Here is an 18,689-nt window from a genome sequence, read left to right on the forward strand (position 1 = left end):
ACCCTCTATTTCGGCTAGGAGCAACAGTTCAGTACCCACTAATTCAGTGTCTGTGGCAACTTTACAGAACACAGCTACCAGGAATAATGAAAATCAGCTGTTTTATTGTAGCTGAGGACTCGGTTTATTCAGCTTACTGATTTTCGTATATTCTCATGTTAGTGATTTATTCTTCCCTATGTTTCACTGAGATAGAGAATCATGGAATGCTATGCTTGGTTCTAGCTTAGCTATAAACACAAACGTAAGTATGCTTACTTTTCTGGATCTTAATTTCTCATCTGCAACATCAAGACTACATGAACTTTAAAATACATATAGTTTTTACTTATTTATTTACACTAAAGCCTGAGTTATGTTTAAACGCCAGCGGCCAAGAGAATGACATGGATGTGAAATATTTCAGTTTAACAACACTGAGTTAACACCGACTTGTCCCCATGATACATAAGGTTAGTTGAGTGGGTCAGAAGAGCGTGGTACCAGTGGGGACCAGGTGTGCCCCTGCTGGCCTTGCAGGTCCCACAACCATGTGTCCTGCTCTTATCTTTGGCAGCTGTACCATTCCTCTATTTAAGGGGTAGGGGGTGAGGGGGCACAACTGAGAAAGTGTGACGAGAACACAGAAATACAGGGCAGATTACTAGCAGAAAAGCCTAAGAGTGTGTGTACGACAGGGCTGGTGATGAAAATTATTGTCCATGACATGGGGAGCAAGGCAGTTAGGTTTTAGTGCCACTGTGGTGGGGGCATATACACCAAAAATAAGAAACAACACTGAGACTGGGGTGAAGCTCGTCACCAGGACACGCCTCGTCTGCTGCTCCACCCAGAGAGCAGGCCAGGTGAGGACTGAGGATGCACCTGTGGGGTTATGGGTTCCTGCCCCACGGCGGGGACAGGATGACGGACTGGGAACACCTGCCCAGCAAGGCTAACAGTGCTGCTGCTTATGCTAACAAAGGTGCAAACCTATGTGGCTATAACAGCTTCTACAGAGAAAAAATCATTTGGAATTTATATTCATTCTCTGCTTAGCAAGGTTCTAAAAAAACTTGTGGGGCCAGCCTGGTGGTGCAGGGGTTAAGTGTGCATGTTCCGCTTCTGCAGCACAGGGGTTCGCCAATTCAGATCCCAAGTGTGGACATGGCACCACTTGACACGCCATGCTGTGGTAGGCGTCCCACATACAAAGTAGAGGAAGATGGGCACGGATGTTAGCTCAGGGCCAGTCTTCCTCAGCAAAAAGAGGAGGATTGGCAGCGGATGTTAGCTCAGGGCTAATCTTCCTCAAAAAAAAACAAAAACAAAAACAACTTGAGTACATTGATTAATCTAAGAAAAAACCTAGCCTTTCTATACCATCTCCAAGTGTGAGTGCCAGTGAAGGCTCTGAATGACGGGAGACAGGCAGGGGGCAGACATCCGACCGTCCTGCGCAGTCTGGTATCCAGGACAGTCACCCACCTGTTCTCTCTCCTCTTCACACTTTGTGCATGGGAAATCATTCTACAGCCAGATTTCCAAACAACAGGTACTAATCAGGAAACAACGAGGCAGCGACAGGCAGCTTACTTTTCCCCTAATATCCAAATTACCAAAACCTTTATACTTCACCGTAAAATGCAAAGGTATCAACCAAATGACTCACTGGGACATGGAGTAAATTTATAAATTTAAATCGACAATTATCAAAGAGCTAAAAAATATACTAGATGTTTGTTAGGTGAAAATGGAGATAAATTCAAGAAAACAATGTTAACATTTATTTTGTCTTAAAAACTAAAGTACTGATGCTGCTACTTACCAATAAATTTCTGGCATTTGAAACACTCTTCCAGCCACTCTGGAGTCACTATGTGCTTCACCACAGAGATGGCCGTCAGGAACTTCACCGTGCGCGTCACCTTGCTGGCGATGAGGTGCGTGCATTTCTGCGCAGACTCAGCAACCTCGCCACCAAGAATGTAGAGCTTCTAGAGGGCACGAGCACAGATCAGGGATGAGAGCTAAGTCTACAGAGCCACACAACAGTATGGTACAGAGAATACTTGTCTAAGATTTATGAACAGAACTCTCGGCCATGGAAATAGTACAACTGGCAAAACGAAACCAAACCAAACCTACAACACTATAGTAGAAAAATGAAAAACTTATAAAATACTTTTTATAAATTTATAAAATACTTTTCTGTCATTAATCCCCCACTAATCAAGATTAAAATGCGAATTCTCCCTCGCACAATAACATATCCCTATGAGTAAATAAAACGCCCTGAGAACAATGCAGCTCATTTCATGGTAAGAAGTGAAGACACCCGACTTCCTAAGCTGAAATGAGTGTAAATGAGGCATATTAACATACTGTCTCCGTTTTGAAAAATGATGGCCTAACAATTGACTGAGAAGACGCGAATATATAAAAAAATGATCTCAATAACTATACTCAATTTTAAAGGTAAAAAAATTAAATTGTACTAAATTTACAACAGTAGCACTTATACTTGTTTCTTTTCCCTGAACAAAATTAGAAGTAGTAAGTATGAATCCAACACGATATAGGTCAACTTACACTCTTAACCATCCCCCTAAAACCAGTAAAACAAAATCCCATAATCCCTCGTGCTGTTTCCAAAAGTATATTTAAAATTTTGTTCCCATTTATCATCTAAATGTACAAACACGCAACTCCCCCTGGCCTACCCTACCCAAGACAGCTACTCTCACAGACGGTGGCTTCCATCAGGGAACTTGAAGGGGCACTTCGCTCTCTCGAGCTAGCTGTCTCTACGAAAACAACATTCCCGCAGCCTTGAAAACGTTCACGGGACTATAAAAACGGTTCTTGGTCTACGCACCTGAGTCCTATTTTTCTACTAATACAAAAGCAAGTAGCTAAGTATGAAATAATAGCACAGGACAAGGTGGGAAGTCAATAATGATTTAATGACTGCTTATTACTATAAATACTATGACAAATAGTTTATAAACACCAACTCTAAAGACTGCTATAAGATACTGCTGATTAAATACTAGTTTAGTAAACTGCTGGCCTAAAGTAGATATATACAGAAAGGAACACTGCCAAAAATTCTTTTACAAAGTAGAATAAAATTTCACCTTAATATACTGTTGAACTTGGACAGGCTCAAATCCAGTGAAAAGCACAAAAGGGGTCAATTCTGGTGTTAACTTTTTAGTAGGAGGTGGTATATCTTCAATTCTATAAAATAAATACACACAAAACAGAATGATGATTTTATTATTTACTTAAAATAAAAATGTTCTCCAGAAAACAACGGATTTTAATAGCTTTAATAATAGCTCTAAGTGTGTGTGGTTTTTTTCTTAAAGGAAAAATGCAGTGAGCTACCTGTCCTTCCCTTCCCCCCATTTATACAAAGTCACCCCAAAAAGACCGCATCTGGCACCTCCACAGGAAGTAGCCAGCTAACGTACGGTCAGGAGGGACACTGTCCTCTTGCTCATCAATCTCCTTCCTCTCCCAATTAAAACTGTTTTAAAAAGGCTTTAAAAAGAAGGCAATCAGGGACGCTGGTCTTCTCCACCTCGCTGCTCGGCTAGTTTACCGGTCCTTCCTAAGGCGGCTTGTCCTCACGTCGGCACGCGCATGGCATCGGCGAGAGGGAGCACCCGGCCCTCTCCCACCCCTCCCCGCCCACACCAGCGGGCACAGACGAGCTGCCTGACTCAAGCACACATCTTCCTAATCAGTCTTTGACGTTTCGTTGCATTTTTTTCAAATCTTATTTTTAGGTTATATTTAGTTGAGACAGTCTAGGTAAAAATTCTTTTTTTAAGTTTACTTATGGTAATTTTATGACAGTCTTAAAAAAATATAATCCCACATAAGATTTTACTAAAAAACGCGGTAATTTACAGGTTGTATGGCCGTAGGAACGGAAGGAGGAAAAGATGAGCAGCAAGGAAGAGGGAAGATGAAGAAACTGGTAACAGCAAAAGACGACGTGAGCAGTTAACCTGCAGAATTTTCTAGAATCACGCAGAGAGAACAAAGCTCCCTTGGTTTGCTCCTGCATTTGCTGTGCCTTACTAACTAAATGATTGGCAGGACCTCCTCACTGACTAGTACTGGCCAACCACATCTCTACCAGGTGAGACTAGTCAAGTCTGCAGGCCCCAAGCCAAACGCGAGGTGCAGCGTTTGGGCACACGTCCTTCCACAGGGTCTTGGTCCCATCCCACCCGGTTCATGGCGTTACCCTCCCCTGCTCCTCGGACTCAAAGCTGAGGACGCTCACGCCTGCGCGCCTGGGGCTGGGGTTCCTGTCCCCCACCCATCCCACCACAGCAGCTCAAATAAAAAGATTCAACAGTTTTTTTAATAAAAGAGAAAAAAATGCTGGCCTATTCACCATTTATCTGCAGCAATAAAATGAGACATATTACAATACAGCTGTGAAGCAACAAGCAAATCCTTTTAAATCCTGTATACTGTGACAATTTTTGGAAACTTCCCCAATTGCCACCATTTTCTAAAACAGACTGTAAAAGATAACCCCCTACAGAAAAGTAAGGGGATTATTCATACCTGGCTCTTTTGGAAGAAGGCTGGCTATTAGTTACTTCATTCTGTTTCATTTTGGTAGGTAGTCTCACACCCTGTAATTAAAATATTATTTCCTTTAATCAAACTCCCAAGTAAGACAGTAGCTTCCAAGAGATTTATGTGTCAAACACCCAAACGATCTCCTCATATACGAGAACCGCACTCTCCACATCCAAACCCGCACCTGCCTAGGAAGACAAGCAGGACCCGAGTCAGGAGCAGAGGTGACTTTCCAGAGAACCTCGGCCACTTCCCAGCCTGCCTTCTTTAGTCACCAAGTCCTATCAGTACTCTAAAAGGTCTTCATCCTTTTCTCTCTTCACTTTAGTTACAGACGTCGTCCTCAACCTCAAACTTTTCAGAACAGTGTTCATTTCAAATATTTTGTCTGCATCCCAATTTTGAATTTGGAAAACATATTCAATGCAATAATATCCCCTAAAAAAGACCATCCCTGAAACAAATTTCACCTATGAAGGTTCACCAAAGATCTGACACGACAACCAGATCACAGCGCTGTAAAGAGCAAGACACGGTGTTGCAGGCCACAGGGTTTCCCAGGCCCGACACTCGTCTCCCTGGAGCAACTCGAGTGCCTGACCTGGGCGACGGCGAGCCACGTGGAGAGGAGAGAAGAAGGCACCCCTCCCCGAGGAGCAGCCGCGTCCACGCCCACCTCTCCCTGCGAGGCGGCCCCACGTCCACTCCCCACTTGGCTGCTGCTCCCTGTCCACCCCTCTTCACATCTTGAGCGCAGAGGTTTTTCCAAAGACATTCTGTTTATGTTAACTATTTGAAGCAACTACCTCTCGATTTTACTAGTTTATGTTAACTACAACTTAGATTTTCTGAATATTGCTACTATAACTAGACCACCAGAATATATATAAGCATATCTAGAGAAAACACTTGAACCTATTAGCCTCTTCAGACACGGCAACTCCAGCTTTACAGTAATCTGCAGGAGGGTTTAGACTTTTTCTACCACCGCTACAAGAGAACAACCGCTCAACTTCCATTGGCAACGACCACACTCACGTCTCCAAGTTACCATTCCTCGGCAGCAGTGCCAGAAACAGACAGTAGGATTAAAAAAGGCTTCCTGGTCACTAAGACTTTCAGCCTTCAGTTACTGGTACAGACGTAAGAGGACTCGACATCCGGAGCCCCTAACACAACTGCAGAACCTAAGCCTTGTGGTTCAGGGCGGAAAATCTCTGATGATCACTTTCCGAGCTTGATCTTAAAACCCACCATAAAATCTCTTTCATCCAAATGAACTGGGAGACTATTTGCTTTTGCTGATGTGTCAGAGCTGGTCATGTTTTATTAAAATCATAATTACTAGCTTAGGGGAAAAAATGCCTACACAACCACATGATCATCAGGAAGAAAACAGACAGCAGCCTCGAGGCTCCCTGAGAGGCTCCAGGTAACTGCGAGCAGCTTCCGGACCAGCAGTGGGAAAGGAGCGCGTCACAGCACCAACAAGCAGACACAGACAGGTGTCACTTGGCGATCCTGACAAGAACATTCTCCTCGGCCAGCTGTTTACATGAGCACAAACCCTAAACGGCCTCTGTAGCTGACAGGGTGGGGTGAAAATCCAGGGCACAGGGCCTGGAAGTCCACTACCAAAAACGCAGGCTGACATAGAATGTGGATGTCAGCCTGAACCTCTGAATCGCACGATCAAGCAACACATAAAGGCTGCTTTTCTCACAGCGACCGCAGTTAAACAGTGACGATTCACAGCAGAGAAATTCTTCAGCAAGAAATGACTGAAATGGTAATGTGCAAAAACAGTGAGAAACACACGCTCTGCCCATCGTGCTGACAGAAGAGAAAGCTGAGGGCCCCTCACTCCGAAGGCAGCCCAAACCTGTCTCCCAACCAGCACCCACAGGCATTCACACTTCCAGGACGGCCCCTCCTGAGAGCACGCCATCAGAGACCTCAACCAGAGTGAGGGGACCCACGCTGGGACCTGAGGACACTGTGTCCTGTTACAGGAGCTCGGGCCCCATTCACTCCTCCTCGGAGCCTAGAGCGAATATAGGTCCAGGGTTTGCAATGCCTGTTCCCATAGTCCTTGCCTCTCTAACCCTATGAGAACAAGCAGTCTTACCGCATTCTCTTCTCCAATTCTTTAAGCAATCACATAGCTCTTTGAAGCAAATAATGCTCCTCATGAGTATAAATATGGATGACAGACCATATCATCAATTAAGAGAGAAAACAGACACAAGGCACACACTTCATGACAGGTGGGAGGACACAGCCTTCGTCTGTTGTTAAGTTGACAAATTACTAAAAGAATTTTAATTTACAAATACAAATATACCTACTGCATTTTTACAGTACAGTAATAGCCAAAGTAAGATTATTAACTTGACGTACCATCAACAACTCTGCTGACACTTTCAGTGGAACTCTCCAAGCATCTAAAGAGAGAAAGACATTATTTTTACAAAGATACATTGTTTAAACAGAAAAGCCTGTTCATAAAAGCCCCCTCTGGGGCTGGTAATCCTAGACACATAGGTGGTTAGCTGATGACATTTCATAAAGATAAATGTAAGGACTACACTTAAGTTACACAAAAGTTCTCAGTGCCAGGTGAGGAGGAATCGCAGGCGGTTGCTGGAAGGCGCTGGTGGCTTGGTTCACGGTACCCCTCCTACAAGGGCTAGCACCAAGGCAGCCAGCGCGCGGCACAGACACCGCGTCTGAAGCAAAGGCCCTGCCCGCTCGCCGTGCGTCAGCCAGCTCTGGGAACCACAGAGTCTGGCCTCTAACAAACCACCCACGCCGAGAGGTGGCCAACACGAAGGACCACAGGGCGCTGGGGATGGCTGAAGGGACTGGCTCGCTGCCCAGAGGGTGACCATGTGAGACACTCAGAGACGGAACAGGTTCCACGCGAAGGCAGACCCGCAGATGCATCACAGGGACGCAGACGCAGCGCAGGATGAAGAGCTGTCTCATGGTTAAAGCCGTCCGAAAACAGAACTTAACGGGCTTCTTTAAAAGAGAACATATGAAAGCAGCGTGCTTTCCCAGACAGACCCAGGCATTCTGCATCACTGAACGGAGCAGCAGCAGGCGTGCACACTCCTGCCTCTCGTCACAGCAACCCATCCAAGTACGACGAGGACAAGAGGAAGAGACGTGGACTTGGACTTAAACCGGGAGGAAAGCAGGGGACGCTTCATGGGGAGGCCGCACTCTGTGTAAATGATAACTGGCTTAAGAGACAAGACTGAAAAGGTTTCTGAGAGTTCCTTCCATCTCTAAAAGTCCATTTTAAAAAAGCAAATAAAACTATCAAACCAACAAAAGATTCTGGGCAGAGTGTGGGGAGAAGGAAGACAGAGTGTGGAGGGACCCAGGAAACGCGCCTAGAACTGACGAGAGCGCTAAGGCCGAGGCTGGCGGTGAGCGTGAGGAAGAGGTGCGGGAGCGCGCCTGCCATTTCCTGAAGCAAAACGCAGAGCACCAGAGTCCACTCACCCAGGAGACTGAAAACCAGCTGCGGGGTGGGGGCGAACGGGTCAGCCAGGTTGAAGGCGGTGTAGCGACTGTACTGGACCTGCCTCAGCGCCTCGAAGTTCCCGAGAAGGATGTCGCCGAGCCACTGGGCATTCACGCAGGGGATCCTCCACTCTTTGGCTTTTTCATACTTTAAACCAGCTGGTCTTTTTTTGTGGAGAAGAAAACACATTTATTAAATGTCAGAGTTGTCTGCTGTCCAAATTTCTATATATTTTCCCCAGAAGCCAATAAAGAACACTTCCTCACACTGGGACGGCAGGGCCACCGTAGCGAAGTTGACGCAACCGCAGGCTGAGAACCAAAGCATTCTTCAAGGCTCCTCCTGGGTTACGAGATCCTCTGCTAGTCCCACTTTTACCTTATTCCTGTCACCTAATTTAATGAATTCAAATTTCACTAGTTCACCTAATTTCATTCGAATGTTTTGTAGATATTCCTGCTAGCATTATCATGAACACCACTGCCATTCTTTCAACAGACTCTGATGTTCACAATCGAATTCCCACCACAAAACTGTGACATTAGGAAACACAGAATTGTTGAAACAGCCATACGATGTGTGTAAATTTAAGATTAAACACAGCTTACTCTTTACAGATGAGGACGGTGTTGCTGCGGCACAGGTAGCCCGTGTACTTGGCACCTGCCAGGTAAGCCATCAACTTGAGGTCGTCTCTGTCACTGTCGACAAATCCAGTCACAGAAATAATCTAAGGGAAAAAAGAGCAAATGAGGTCAAAATACAATGACTATTTAACCCAGTTAATACAACTCTCTCTTCTACATTTTAGTTGTTTTATACAGACATGTATATTTTCATCCTTTCTTCGGCAATAGAGGAGATATTTAGTAAAATCATTCCTAAGAATGTCAAGACCAGAATTTTGTTAATGGTAAAAACGTTACATGGTCATCATGGAGGGGGAGAAAAATGAACATGAGATACCAAATAAGGGAAAACCTTTCTGTCAACGTGACATTGTTCAAATAATTTTAAGCAAGTTATTTTATTAAGCACATAAATATCAGTCAGTTCTTTACTCTACTTACTGATCCCAACTTTGAGATCATTTGAGAGCTACTGATAAAGTTCTGCCCAACTGTGGCCACCTCTGATGCGAGACACCCAACTTATTTTAGGCTGTTAAACAGTGTCAAAGACTTTGGTGAATCATTTAAACGTCCACTATGTGCGGGGAAGTGTGCCTGTTCCAGGGGCACAGGGCACTCATGAGCCGGGCCTGACACCGGGGCGGGAGCCAGGGAGGGAGGGCAGCCGGCATGTGGGGACTGCCAGAGGAGGACCACCCAGCAGACAAACGATGGGACTCACGTGCTGGGAACACGGCTTTCCTCCTGGGGGGAACGCCACGGGGAAGTGGAGGGCGCGATGAGGAGGCACCATCTTCTTCCTCTTCAAGACGGCGTTTAACCAGTGTGCCGTGACACACCTCTTCCTCTCCCGTATTGCCTACCAAACAGAAATTACAGCTGTGTTGTTTTTGTTTTTTTTTAACTGCAGGATTAAATACAAAATTTTAAGTCGTATAACTACAATGCCACCTTTATTGGAAGCCCTACAAAAATTTCATGACGTTTAGCACTCACTTTACTAGAGTAACAAACTACAAAGTGGAGCCAGTTGATTTTAACACAAGCTGAAAGTGTTACTATGTACACAGGAACAAGAGCCTGCGATGGGGGATAAAAGCAACAGACTCTAACAAACTTCAAAATAACTAATCACAAAATGAGATAACATTGATGATCATCAAAATTAAAATTCCCCCATAAGAACAGAGGGCCCCACAGACCACAAGTTATGAAAAAATATAACTGCCCACCGAAAATCAACGAGTGTCACCTCACTAGTATTTCTACATTTTTTGCTGAAAAGTGGATTCAGTAAATGGCTATACTCTTTAAGGAGTTTCCTGGAGGTCACCTACCACACACACATTACCATTACTCTGTCTACAAATAAGAACATTTTCAAGAAAAGAGAAGAAACAAAACTTCAGGGGATAAGACAAGGTGGCCCAGATTAGCAAGCTCACACCCCGCGGGCTGCGCAGAAGCTCTGTGAGGCACTCGTCCCGCCAGGCCCTTGCGTCCCGAGTCCCACAATGGGAGGAAAGCCTGCTTCCACCCACCCTTTACTTGCTGCTGCCTTGGATCTAAGGGGAAGGAGTGTCTATGCTTTCCTTAGCGCTACTTGGGGATTTCTTTCTCCTCCATTGCTCAAAGACATAAAAGCCTAGAGTCCAAAGGATGTCTATCCCACTGAAGATCAATGAAAATTAGTAAGAAGCAACTCTCCTATTTTCACAAGTAGAAAAAAGTCCTTTCAAAATACACAAATTACTAGAATCCTACAATGGCCCATAAACAGGGGCAGACTGCTCCAGCCCCGGCTGAGGCCACGTGACTCACCTGTGCGTACATTCCACTGACTTGGCTCTCACAGAGAAGGTGTGTGCACCGACTGGAGAAGGCAGGGTCCACAGCGCCGCCGTGCGCCTGGATGATCTAGACACACACGACAGCAAAGCATCACTGACTCTGAGCGCTCAGGAGAATGGAGCAGAATTGTAATTTCAAATAAGGCAGCAATTAAAAGAAACCATCATATATTTATGTAGTATATTTCCCCAAAGTATAAACGATATGTATCAGTTACATTTATGGACTTTTCCACCCAGCACCATAAAATGAAAATGAACTCTAACACTCATTTAATCTGAATTTCCAGAGGGAAAGAGAAGAAAAACGGAATGTTCTCTTTCCAGGACAGGGTTTCTCAACCTGGCATTACTGACATTTCAGACCAGCTAATTCTGTGTTGTGGGGGGCTGCCCACCGCGTCAAATGATGTTGGCGGCACCCCTGCCCTCTACCCACTAGATGCCAACAGCATTCTCCCATTGTGACAACTAAAAACGTCTCCCGACACTGCCCATGTCCCCCGCAGGCAGAATCGCACTGGTGAGAGCCATTATTCTAAAAGCAAAACAACAGCACAGCAGATTGAGGCTAGCAAATCTGAAAAACTTACTTTTAAAAATAGATTCCGCTTTCTGGGGTGAGGGAACTGATATGTGTCTTGACTGTGGTGGTTGCATGCCTACATGGCATTAGTGGCATTTGCAAAATTCAAAAAAATGTGTTCCAAAAAAGGGAGTATTTTACTGTATGTTAAAAAAGATCTGCCTCACAAAATGGTTCTGCTTCACTTACTACTTTTTAAATTTAATTTTATGTTAATTATAGTGAGTCATAAACACAGTTTAATAAGGCATATGACAAAAACAGCAGTTTCCTCTCCCACTTGTTTTCCATCCCCGCGAAGAAACCACATTCAGTCTTTCACTAACTCCTCTGATAATTACTAACACACTCTAAGACATTTTATACTATGCCTTTGTTTTCCAGTTTCATATGTTATCTACCAACCTCCTACTACATAGGGCACATGGACACACACACACACACACTCACACACTCTCCGAGAGCTCCTAATTGGGTTACATCACAATTCTTGTTTGAATCAGTCTTTGGGATTTAACACAGTGTAGCTCAGCCACTGGGATTAAGATGGCACACTGGACTAAAGTTCCTTTCTTGTACAAAATTTGTTTTCCCTGATGTTGACTGCTTTATTCCCCACCCTCCCGCCTATCTTTTTCTTAGTGTTCTACAAAACCTTCGCCATTTCATTCCCAAACTTTTCAAAGCAATGTCATGTGTTGGTTTAAAAACATCTCCACAAATCCTCTGACACTCCTCCCTTTAAGAGTCGGAGCTTCAGTCCCCTCACCCTGAGTATGGACGAGACACAGAATACGGTGGAACTGACAGCGTGTGGCTTCCTCCCGGCTCTGCCTCGGGCCCCGCACCTGGGGGAAGCCGGAGCCACGTTGTGAGGATGCTCAAGCAGCCCTATGGAGAGGCCCTGTGGGGAGAAGCTGAGGCCTCCCGCCAACAGCCGTGAAGAGCGCCATACTGAAGTGGCTCCTGCAGCCCAGTCAGCTCTTTACACGAGGAAGCCCCAGCGTCATCCTGACTGCAACCTCATGAGAGTGCCTGAGCCTCAGCCACCCTGCTAAGCCACTTCAGGATTTCCAACCCACAATGAGACTGTGAGATGATGCTTGGTGTTTTAAGTTACCAAGTTCTGGGGGCCTCTTACACAACGATAGGAAATGAATCTAGTCCATCGGTACATTAGAGCGTATCCAGTAATCTACCAATGTCATTTTTAACTTGCGTGTCCCTCCTGGAACTCTGTCTTCCTGTCCTAACTTTGGCCGGTCAACCTCTAGTCCTATTTTCACGTGTATCTGGCATTTCGCTTTGCCTTCAACCTAAGAATTCCCTTCCATCTCTGTGTCAGAGCCCCCACTCTTGACTCCCACATCTTCCTCTTTGCTGGTCCAGTGGCTTCCTAAGAATGAGCACATGGGAGGTACATGTTTTGACTGTGGAACCCTGAAAATATCTATTCCAAGTCTTATCTGATTGACAGACTAGACACATTATCTAGGTTGGGAATTACTTCCCTCAGAATCGTGAAGACCTTGCTTGACAGTCTTCTAGCTCCACGTCTGAGACGCCGACACTCCCCGTTCCTGACCTGTGACCCTCCTCCTTGCTACCGAGCTTCAACCAGCTCTCTCACACGTTCTCAACTTTCACGACTGCCATAACCATGCTTATCATTCCTTTCAATCCAGGGACGCATGTGCTTCAGTTGTAAGCTATTTTCTTTAATAATTTTCTTGCCTTCATTTCCTTTGGTCCTCAACTTCTATTTTTTAATGACAGACCCGCTGGACTAATGCTATAACTTAAAAAAACACAATCAAAATCACTTTAAATTTCTGCTGCTGTAATTGTGAAGCAGGCCCCTCACTCTCCGTCCTCCAGCCACTGCCCTAGCTCAGGTTATTGGCATCTCCCAACTGGCTTACAACCTAGTCATTTCCCTGCTCTCCCTTAATTCAACATTTCGTGATTTAAGATGTACAGCTCCCCCGTTCCATATGCTTTAAAGACTTTGGGGAGAAAACTCCAATGTCCATAACATGGCATATAAATGAGCTCTTAGAAGACACAGCCTGGCCTTTCCCCGACCCCCCACCTCCTGGACCCCCAAGGATGTGTGTCTTCCCTCTGCCCCCAGCCCTTTCTGCAACCATATGTCTTTGCCTATGCTGCTCTCTACCTGGGACACCTTCCCCTAACTCTTACTCTCACTTGTCCTTTAAGATGGAGTTCAGAAGATCTTCCTTCACACACCCGCCTCCGCCAACCCAACGGGTTAATGTCTTTTCTCAGGGCTCTCCCTGCACCTATTTCCTGCCTCATCATCTGTGCATGTGGCTCTTTCTCCAACTGGTTCACAGGTTTCTCAGTCTCATTTATCCATCAATATTCCCCAGGTCTTCCAGCACGCCTGGCACACAAGCAGGGTTTAAACACCAGCGACGCTTATAAGGAAGCACACTCAAGATGCATTCAAAGCGCATGTAAACTCATTAAAACAAAAATTGACTCAGTTTTGATTGGGACATTATAAGAAAAAGTGTTTACTTTTTCTTTAAGGGCCATCATGCAAAATAATAAATGAACAAACGGACTACAGTTCCCCAAGTGAACTAGAAGACGCTGAGGCCCCTTCCAATCTGGAGAGTCCCTAATTTCTAACACTCGCCTCTGGAGAGACAGAGGTGATAAAGCAGTCAGGTCGATGGTCCCTATCCTAGGTCACCAAAAACCTGAACTTATTCCCACACTCCCAGTTATATACAAATAATTCGTGTCCCTCAGAATCTCAGAGCTGAAAAGAACCTTAAGAATGATAAACAATTTTCCCCTTACAGCTTAGAGAACTGAAGCCCAGAAAAATGATGCGACTCGGTCACAGAGAAAGTGTCAATAAAGATGCCCACATACATTCAGAACACACAGATCTGTATCTCAGTGGAGGCAGCCAAATGAACAAAGCCAAGTCTACGTTCAGAAAGGAAAATCTTCAAATGCAAAGTTTTCTTCTTCCAGGCACAACCTCACCCTTTTCCAGGTGGCCAGCAGCTGCTTATCAGACATCTGCTCTGGATAATCCGCGATTGCAAACACACATCCCAGTAGGAAGCCTTCTTCTGGAACTAGAATAGAATTATACAAGGAAAAGAAAATTAAAACCCCATGAATATGTGCACACAAAAAATAACACAGCTCATTTTGCTGAGTTCAATCTGAATTTATGAACTTAATCACTCCTGACCATGACGTTCCAGCAGCAGTCTGAGTACATCTGGGATAGTGCGAGACATACTGGCTTGACTGTCTATATAAAATGATTAAAAAGTGAAACCGACAGTTTCTGCCTGGGCACTGAGCACTGGGTGTTGGTCCTTGTGGCAGACCGACATTCTCTGGACACCAGCGTTCACTTCAGGGCACGGTGTCCCATGTACCAAAGAACATGTGACTATTCATTATTCTAACTACATCCTTGTTAGGTAGGAGATGCACGTTTCCTCAGTTGTGAGAATTAGTTTGACATGAATTCTTACCCTACCCTCAAACACTCTCAAAGCACTTATGTAAGTACACGACGTTTAGGAGAGAGAAAGAAAAAATCCACGTTACTAACTCTCCACTGCTGGGTCGTGTCCAAAAAGCTGGTGCTGCGGCAGCGGCGGCTGCGGGTGCGGGGGCTGCGCGGGCGCAGCTGGATGCTGCAGCCCAGGCGTCTGACTCAGATGCTGCGCCGTCTGAGTTTGCATGTGCTGCTGCTGCTGCTGCTGCTGGTGCAGACGCTGCTGCTGCTGGAGAAGGCTGTGCTGCTGCTGCAGCAGGCTGTGCTGCTGCTGCTGTAACTGTGCGAGTTGTTGCTGCTGCAGCTGCTGTTGCTGCAGCTGATGCAACTGTTGCTGCAGGGCATGCTGCTGCTGCAGGGGCTGGAGCTGCTGCTGAGGACGGTGCAGCTGCTGCTGAGCATGCAGCTGCTGCTGCGGAAACGGCAGCTGCTGCTGTGGGAACTGATGCTGATGGACTTGCTGCTGCTGTGGGAATGGATGCGACTGCTGCTGGGGGTAAGGCTGCTGAGAAATCTGCGGCTGCTGCTGCTGGAGCTGCATGATCTGCTGGGGCGGAAGGTGCAGAACTGGGTGCTGCTGTGTCTGGGGCGGATGCTGCTGTTGTGGCAGATGTGGCTCTGGCGTCACTTTCACTTGGCCGAACAAGACTGCATTGGCATTTGCATGGCCCTGCTGGCTGTGATTCACCTGCTGTTCTAAATTTTTTGTAGGTGCTGAAAGGGACTGTAAGATCTAGAAAATGAAAATTAGGTAAAGTCATTACCAATGGTTACTAAAATGTACTAATATTCTCTTAAGAGAATAATAGTATGTCCTACCTGTTTAATATTCAACTGAATGAGAAGCATCAAACAATTGGAAGCTTCAAAAACAATACCGCATTTTTTTTGGTATTCATTAAGCACGAACTTTAATAAAGCAAATATATATTTTGAGACCACCAAAATTTGAAACTGAATAAGGAAAATAGAATAAGCTAATGAATTAAAGTTGACAAACATAAACACTCATATGGCTGATGTGTTTTATAGAACGCAGAGTGACAAGGCAGCAAAAAAAAAAAGAAGTGTTCTGTCCTATGTACTTCTCGGGCTGTGGGCGCCAGAGGCTGTGCTCCACCTGCAATGTTCTGCCGTGCGCAGGGCCTCTCTGGTGCCCCTCCCCGTCCTGTCCTCTCCACAGACCTTCTCCTAAGTGAGGGATGCTCCAGGAATGACAGGCAGGGAGGGCACCCAGCAGCCTAAGCCAAGCCCCCGTTCTACAGATGCCATTTCCTGACAAAGAAAGGGGTCCAGGGAGAGGTGAGCACCAAGAGCACCTGCAAGTGAAAGCACTGGACCAAGCTGCCCCAGACAGCAGCCGGCCCCATGAGAGCCACCAGCCTCTGCTCCTCTGCACGCCCTGCGCTGTGTCCTGGCACACTCCATACATGAGGGACAGAGAAGACACCAACCATGGGTTTCTTCAACACTCTCCCAAGGGAGAAACCATGAGTACAGCTGGTAAATCAGCTTCCTCAAAAATGACTTGGAGCTCTTTAGATGGGACAAAAATGTCTCAGGCTAGAGGAAAGCCTACTGGCCAGACTATTTCCCTTCTAGTTCATTCTGCTTCACAAGGATGGAAGTAAGCTGACAGCTTTGTATAAGCTGAGGGGTGGGAGGGGACAGGACAAGGGATTAAGAGGTACCACCAAGTCGAGCATCAGATTGCAAGCTGCTTTATTAGCTTACACAGGGCTGAACCAAACGAAACATGTTATACAATGAATTTTTCCAAAATGCTCAAATGACAAAAATTGGAAGCCAACTTCCTACGGTCTTGGGAACCTGTAACAGTCAAATGGATTTTACTAAAACTCAGTCAATACGACTTAACACTATTAAAAGCATACTTGTCATTTAAATAAAACTCTAAATTTTAATTTTAACATAAACCAGAGTTATATGAAAATCTCAAATATGTTTTTAACATATATCTCCCACTTAGTCTCCAAAACATAAAGGTTATATAATTCGCTAGGGGTAACAGACTTTGGATTTAGTGATGAAACGAGTTTAAAATTGAAGTCAGTCAAACTCAAGAGCTTGGGTACACCAGTCTTTGACATCTTCTTATAGATAAGACACCTCTATAAGGAGATTCAAGAACTCCTCAGTTGAGCTCTAAGCAAAAAGAAATTTTTTTAACCAATTTTTAAATCATAAAGTAACTGTTTCTTCTCTATGCTTAAAAGTACTAAAAAGTACCCAGGAAAGTGGAAGGGGAAATTCATCCCTCCACACACGATGCCCACGTAGCAGAACAGCATTTGGGATGCTGACATGCCCAGAAAAAAGCAGGGGGCGGGGAGGAGGACACCTGCTGGTGGGTATGTCCGTCAGCCATGGGCCCACACACATGAAACTCATGCGAACAGTGGCTGCCTCTGGAAAGAAACCAGAGTTAGGGGTGGGGCAGAGTTTAACATCACTTCATAGCCTTCAGTATCACGGAATCTTTTTATTTCATACACATATTATTTTTTGACCCTGAGGAGTAAACAACCCACGTAAATTTGATGGGCAATAAGGAAATAAATGCCCGTCTGCCATAACAAACAGGGCTGAGCCAGCTGTTTGCCACGAGCTGCTCCCCTTGCACCCCCAGCCCAGATCAAAGGGGAGGTCTGGAAAGTCTGAAGGACCTTCACACACAAGGGGAGTTTATGTTAGGAGGGCCAGTGGGAACGCCTGAGGCCAGAGGGTGTTCCTCGCAGCTCTCATTGCTCCGAGTTGCCAGGAGGACTCACTGGGTTTGCCTTCTTTATGAGTGACCACAACTGGAGGGGCTGAGGGAGGCCAGGGTGTGACAGGAGGGCCACTTGGAGCAGATGAAGATTCAAGATCAGAGCCCCAGCCAGGAATGAAAATGGACCTTGGCCTAGAAAGTCATGCACCTGGCAGGCCAGTGTGGGTCTGAAGGCACAGGCCTAGCTGGGGAGCAGGCACCTTGGAGGACCAGCCATTGAGATGCCTCTTAAAACAGCTTCTGTACTCATCAGATGGCTTTTTCAACCCTCTGAACTGCCTCAGGTTGAAAACATACGTTAGTCCTGAAGAATCAAGAAAAACATTCTTAATTACTTGATCACATAATTTGCCATACTGCAAACAACAATTTTTTCTTTTTCTTTTTTTTTTATAAGAAGATTGGCCCTGAGCTAACATCTGTGCCAATCTTCCTTCACTTTGCATGTGAGATGCCACCACAGCATGGCCCAATGAGTGGTGCATAGGTCCGCGCCCAGGATCTGAACCCGCAAACCCTGGCACGCCAAAGTAGAGCACACGAACCCAACCACTACACCACCGGGCCAGCCCACAAACAACAATTTTTCCTGAATGTCAAGTGTGAATTTTTCCTTTGTGGCTGTCACAGCCCTTATTTAAATTACTTAACAATGAGGGCCACAATATACAAAGCATTGATACACACTACATGGCTCCTAACCACTAACAGTCTACGATTCAAACAGGATTTTGATGGCTAGCTATGTTTCCCCAAACCCCTAAGCTAATTTTAGACTCAATTTGTCTCATAGTCTTAACATTTCAAAAATTCATTTTCTTCACATCTAGCAGCAAAATGTCCTAATGTTCTTACATTGCTGGAAAACTGAGAAAATCTCTTCACCACTGTTCCCGTTAGTGATCAGATCCATTCTCTCACTAGAGCTGGATGGAGCCTTCCCAGTTTCCACCTCTAGAGCCCACAGCTGAGTGGATCAAGTTCGTCTTCTAAGGATGTCTTACCTGCAGGACAATTTCAAAAGCAGAGATGTGCCCAAACTCCCGGGGGTAGTCACTTATTTCCATTGCAAATGAGAATATTTTATCTTTATATCCAAATACAGTCACGCGTCACTTAACGCCAGGGACATGTTCTGAGAAAAGCATC

At 45.4% G+C, this 18,689-nt stretch overlaps 1 protein-coding gene across 6 annotated transcripts in view; it reads right to left on the reverse strand.

Annotated features, from left to right (window-relative positions):
• Window positions 1-18,689, reverse strand: part of PAXIP1 (PAX interacting protein 1) — a 59,742-nt gene that overhangs the window by 13,697 nt on the left and 27,356 nt on the right. For all 6 annotated transcript variants that reach the window (XM_070616967.1, XM_070616965.1, XM_070616969.1 and 3 more), the window contains 10 exons: window positions 14,804-15,482; window positions 14,218-14,312; window positions 10,579-10,674; window positions 9,479-9,616; window positions 8,734-8,855; window positions 8,104-8,288; window positions 6,991-7,034; window positions 4,573-4,643; window positions 3,120-3,222; window positions 1,808-1,976 (listed from right to left, as the gene is read on the reverse strand). In XM_070616967.1, coding sequence (XP_070473068.1) covers window positions 1,808-1,976; window positions 3,120-3,222; window positions 4,573-4,643; window positions 6,991-7,034; window positions 8,104-8,288; window positions 8,734-8,855; window positions 9,479-9,616; window positions 10,579-10,674; window positions 14,218-14,312; window positions 14,804-15,482 — 1,702 coding nt within the window. The remainder of the gene's footprint in view (window positions 1-1,807; window positions 1,977-3,119; window positions 3,223-4,572; window positions 4,644-6,990; window positions 7,035-8,103; window positions 8,289-8,733; window positions 8,856-9,478; window positions 9,617-10,578; window positions 10,675-14,217; window positions 14,313-14,803; window positions 15,483-18,689) is intronic.

This window comes from Equus przewalskii, chromosome 4 (genome assembly GCF_037783145.1).
Source record: "Equus przewalskii isolate Varuska chromosome 4, EquPr2, whole genome shotgun sequence".
NCBI classification, from domain to species: domain Eukaryota; kingdom Metazoa; phylum Chordata; class Mammalia; order Perissodactyla; family Equidae; genus Equus; species Equus przewalskii.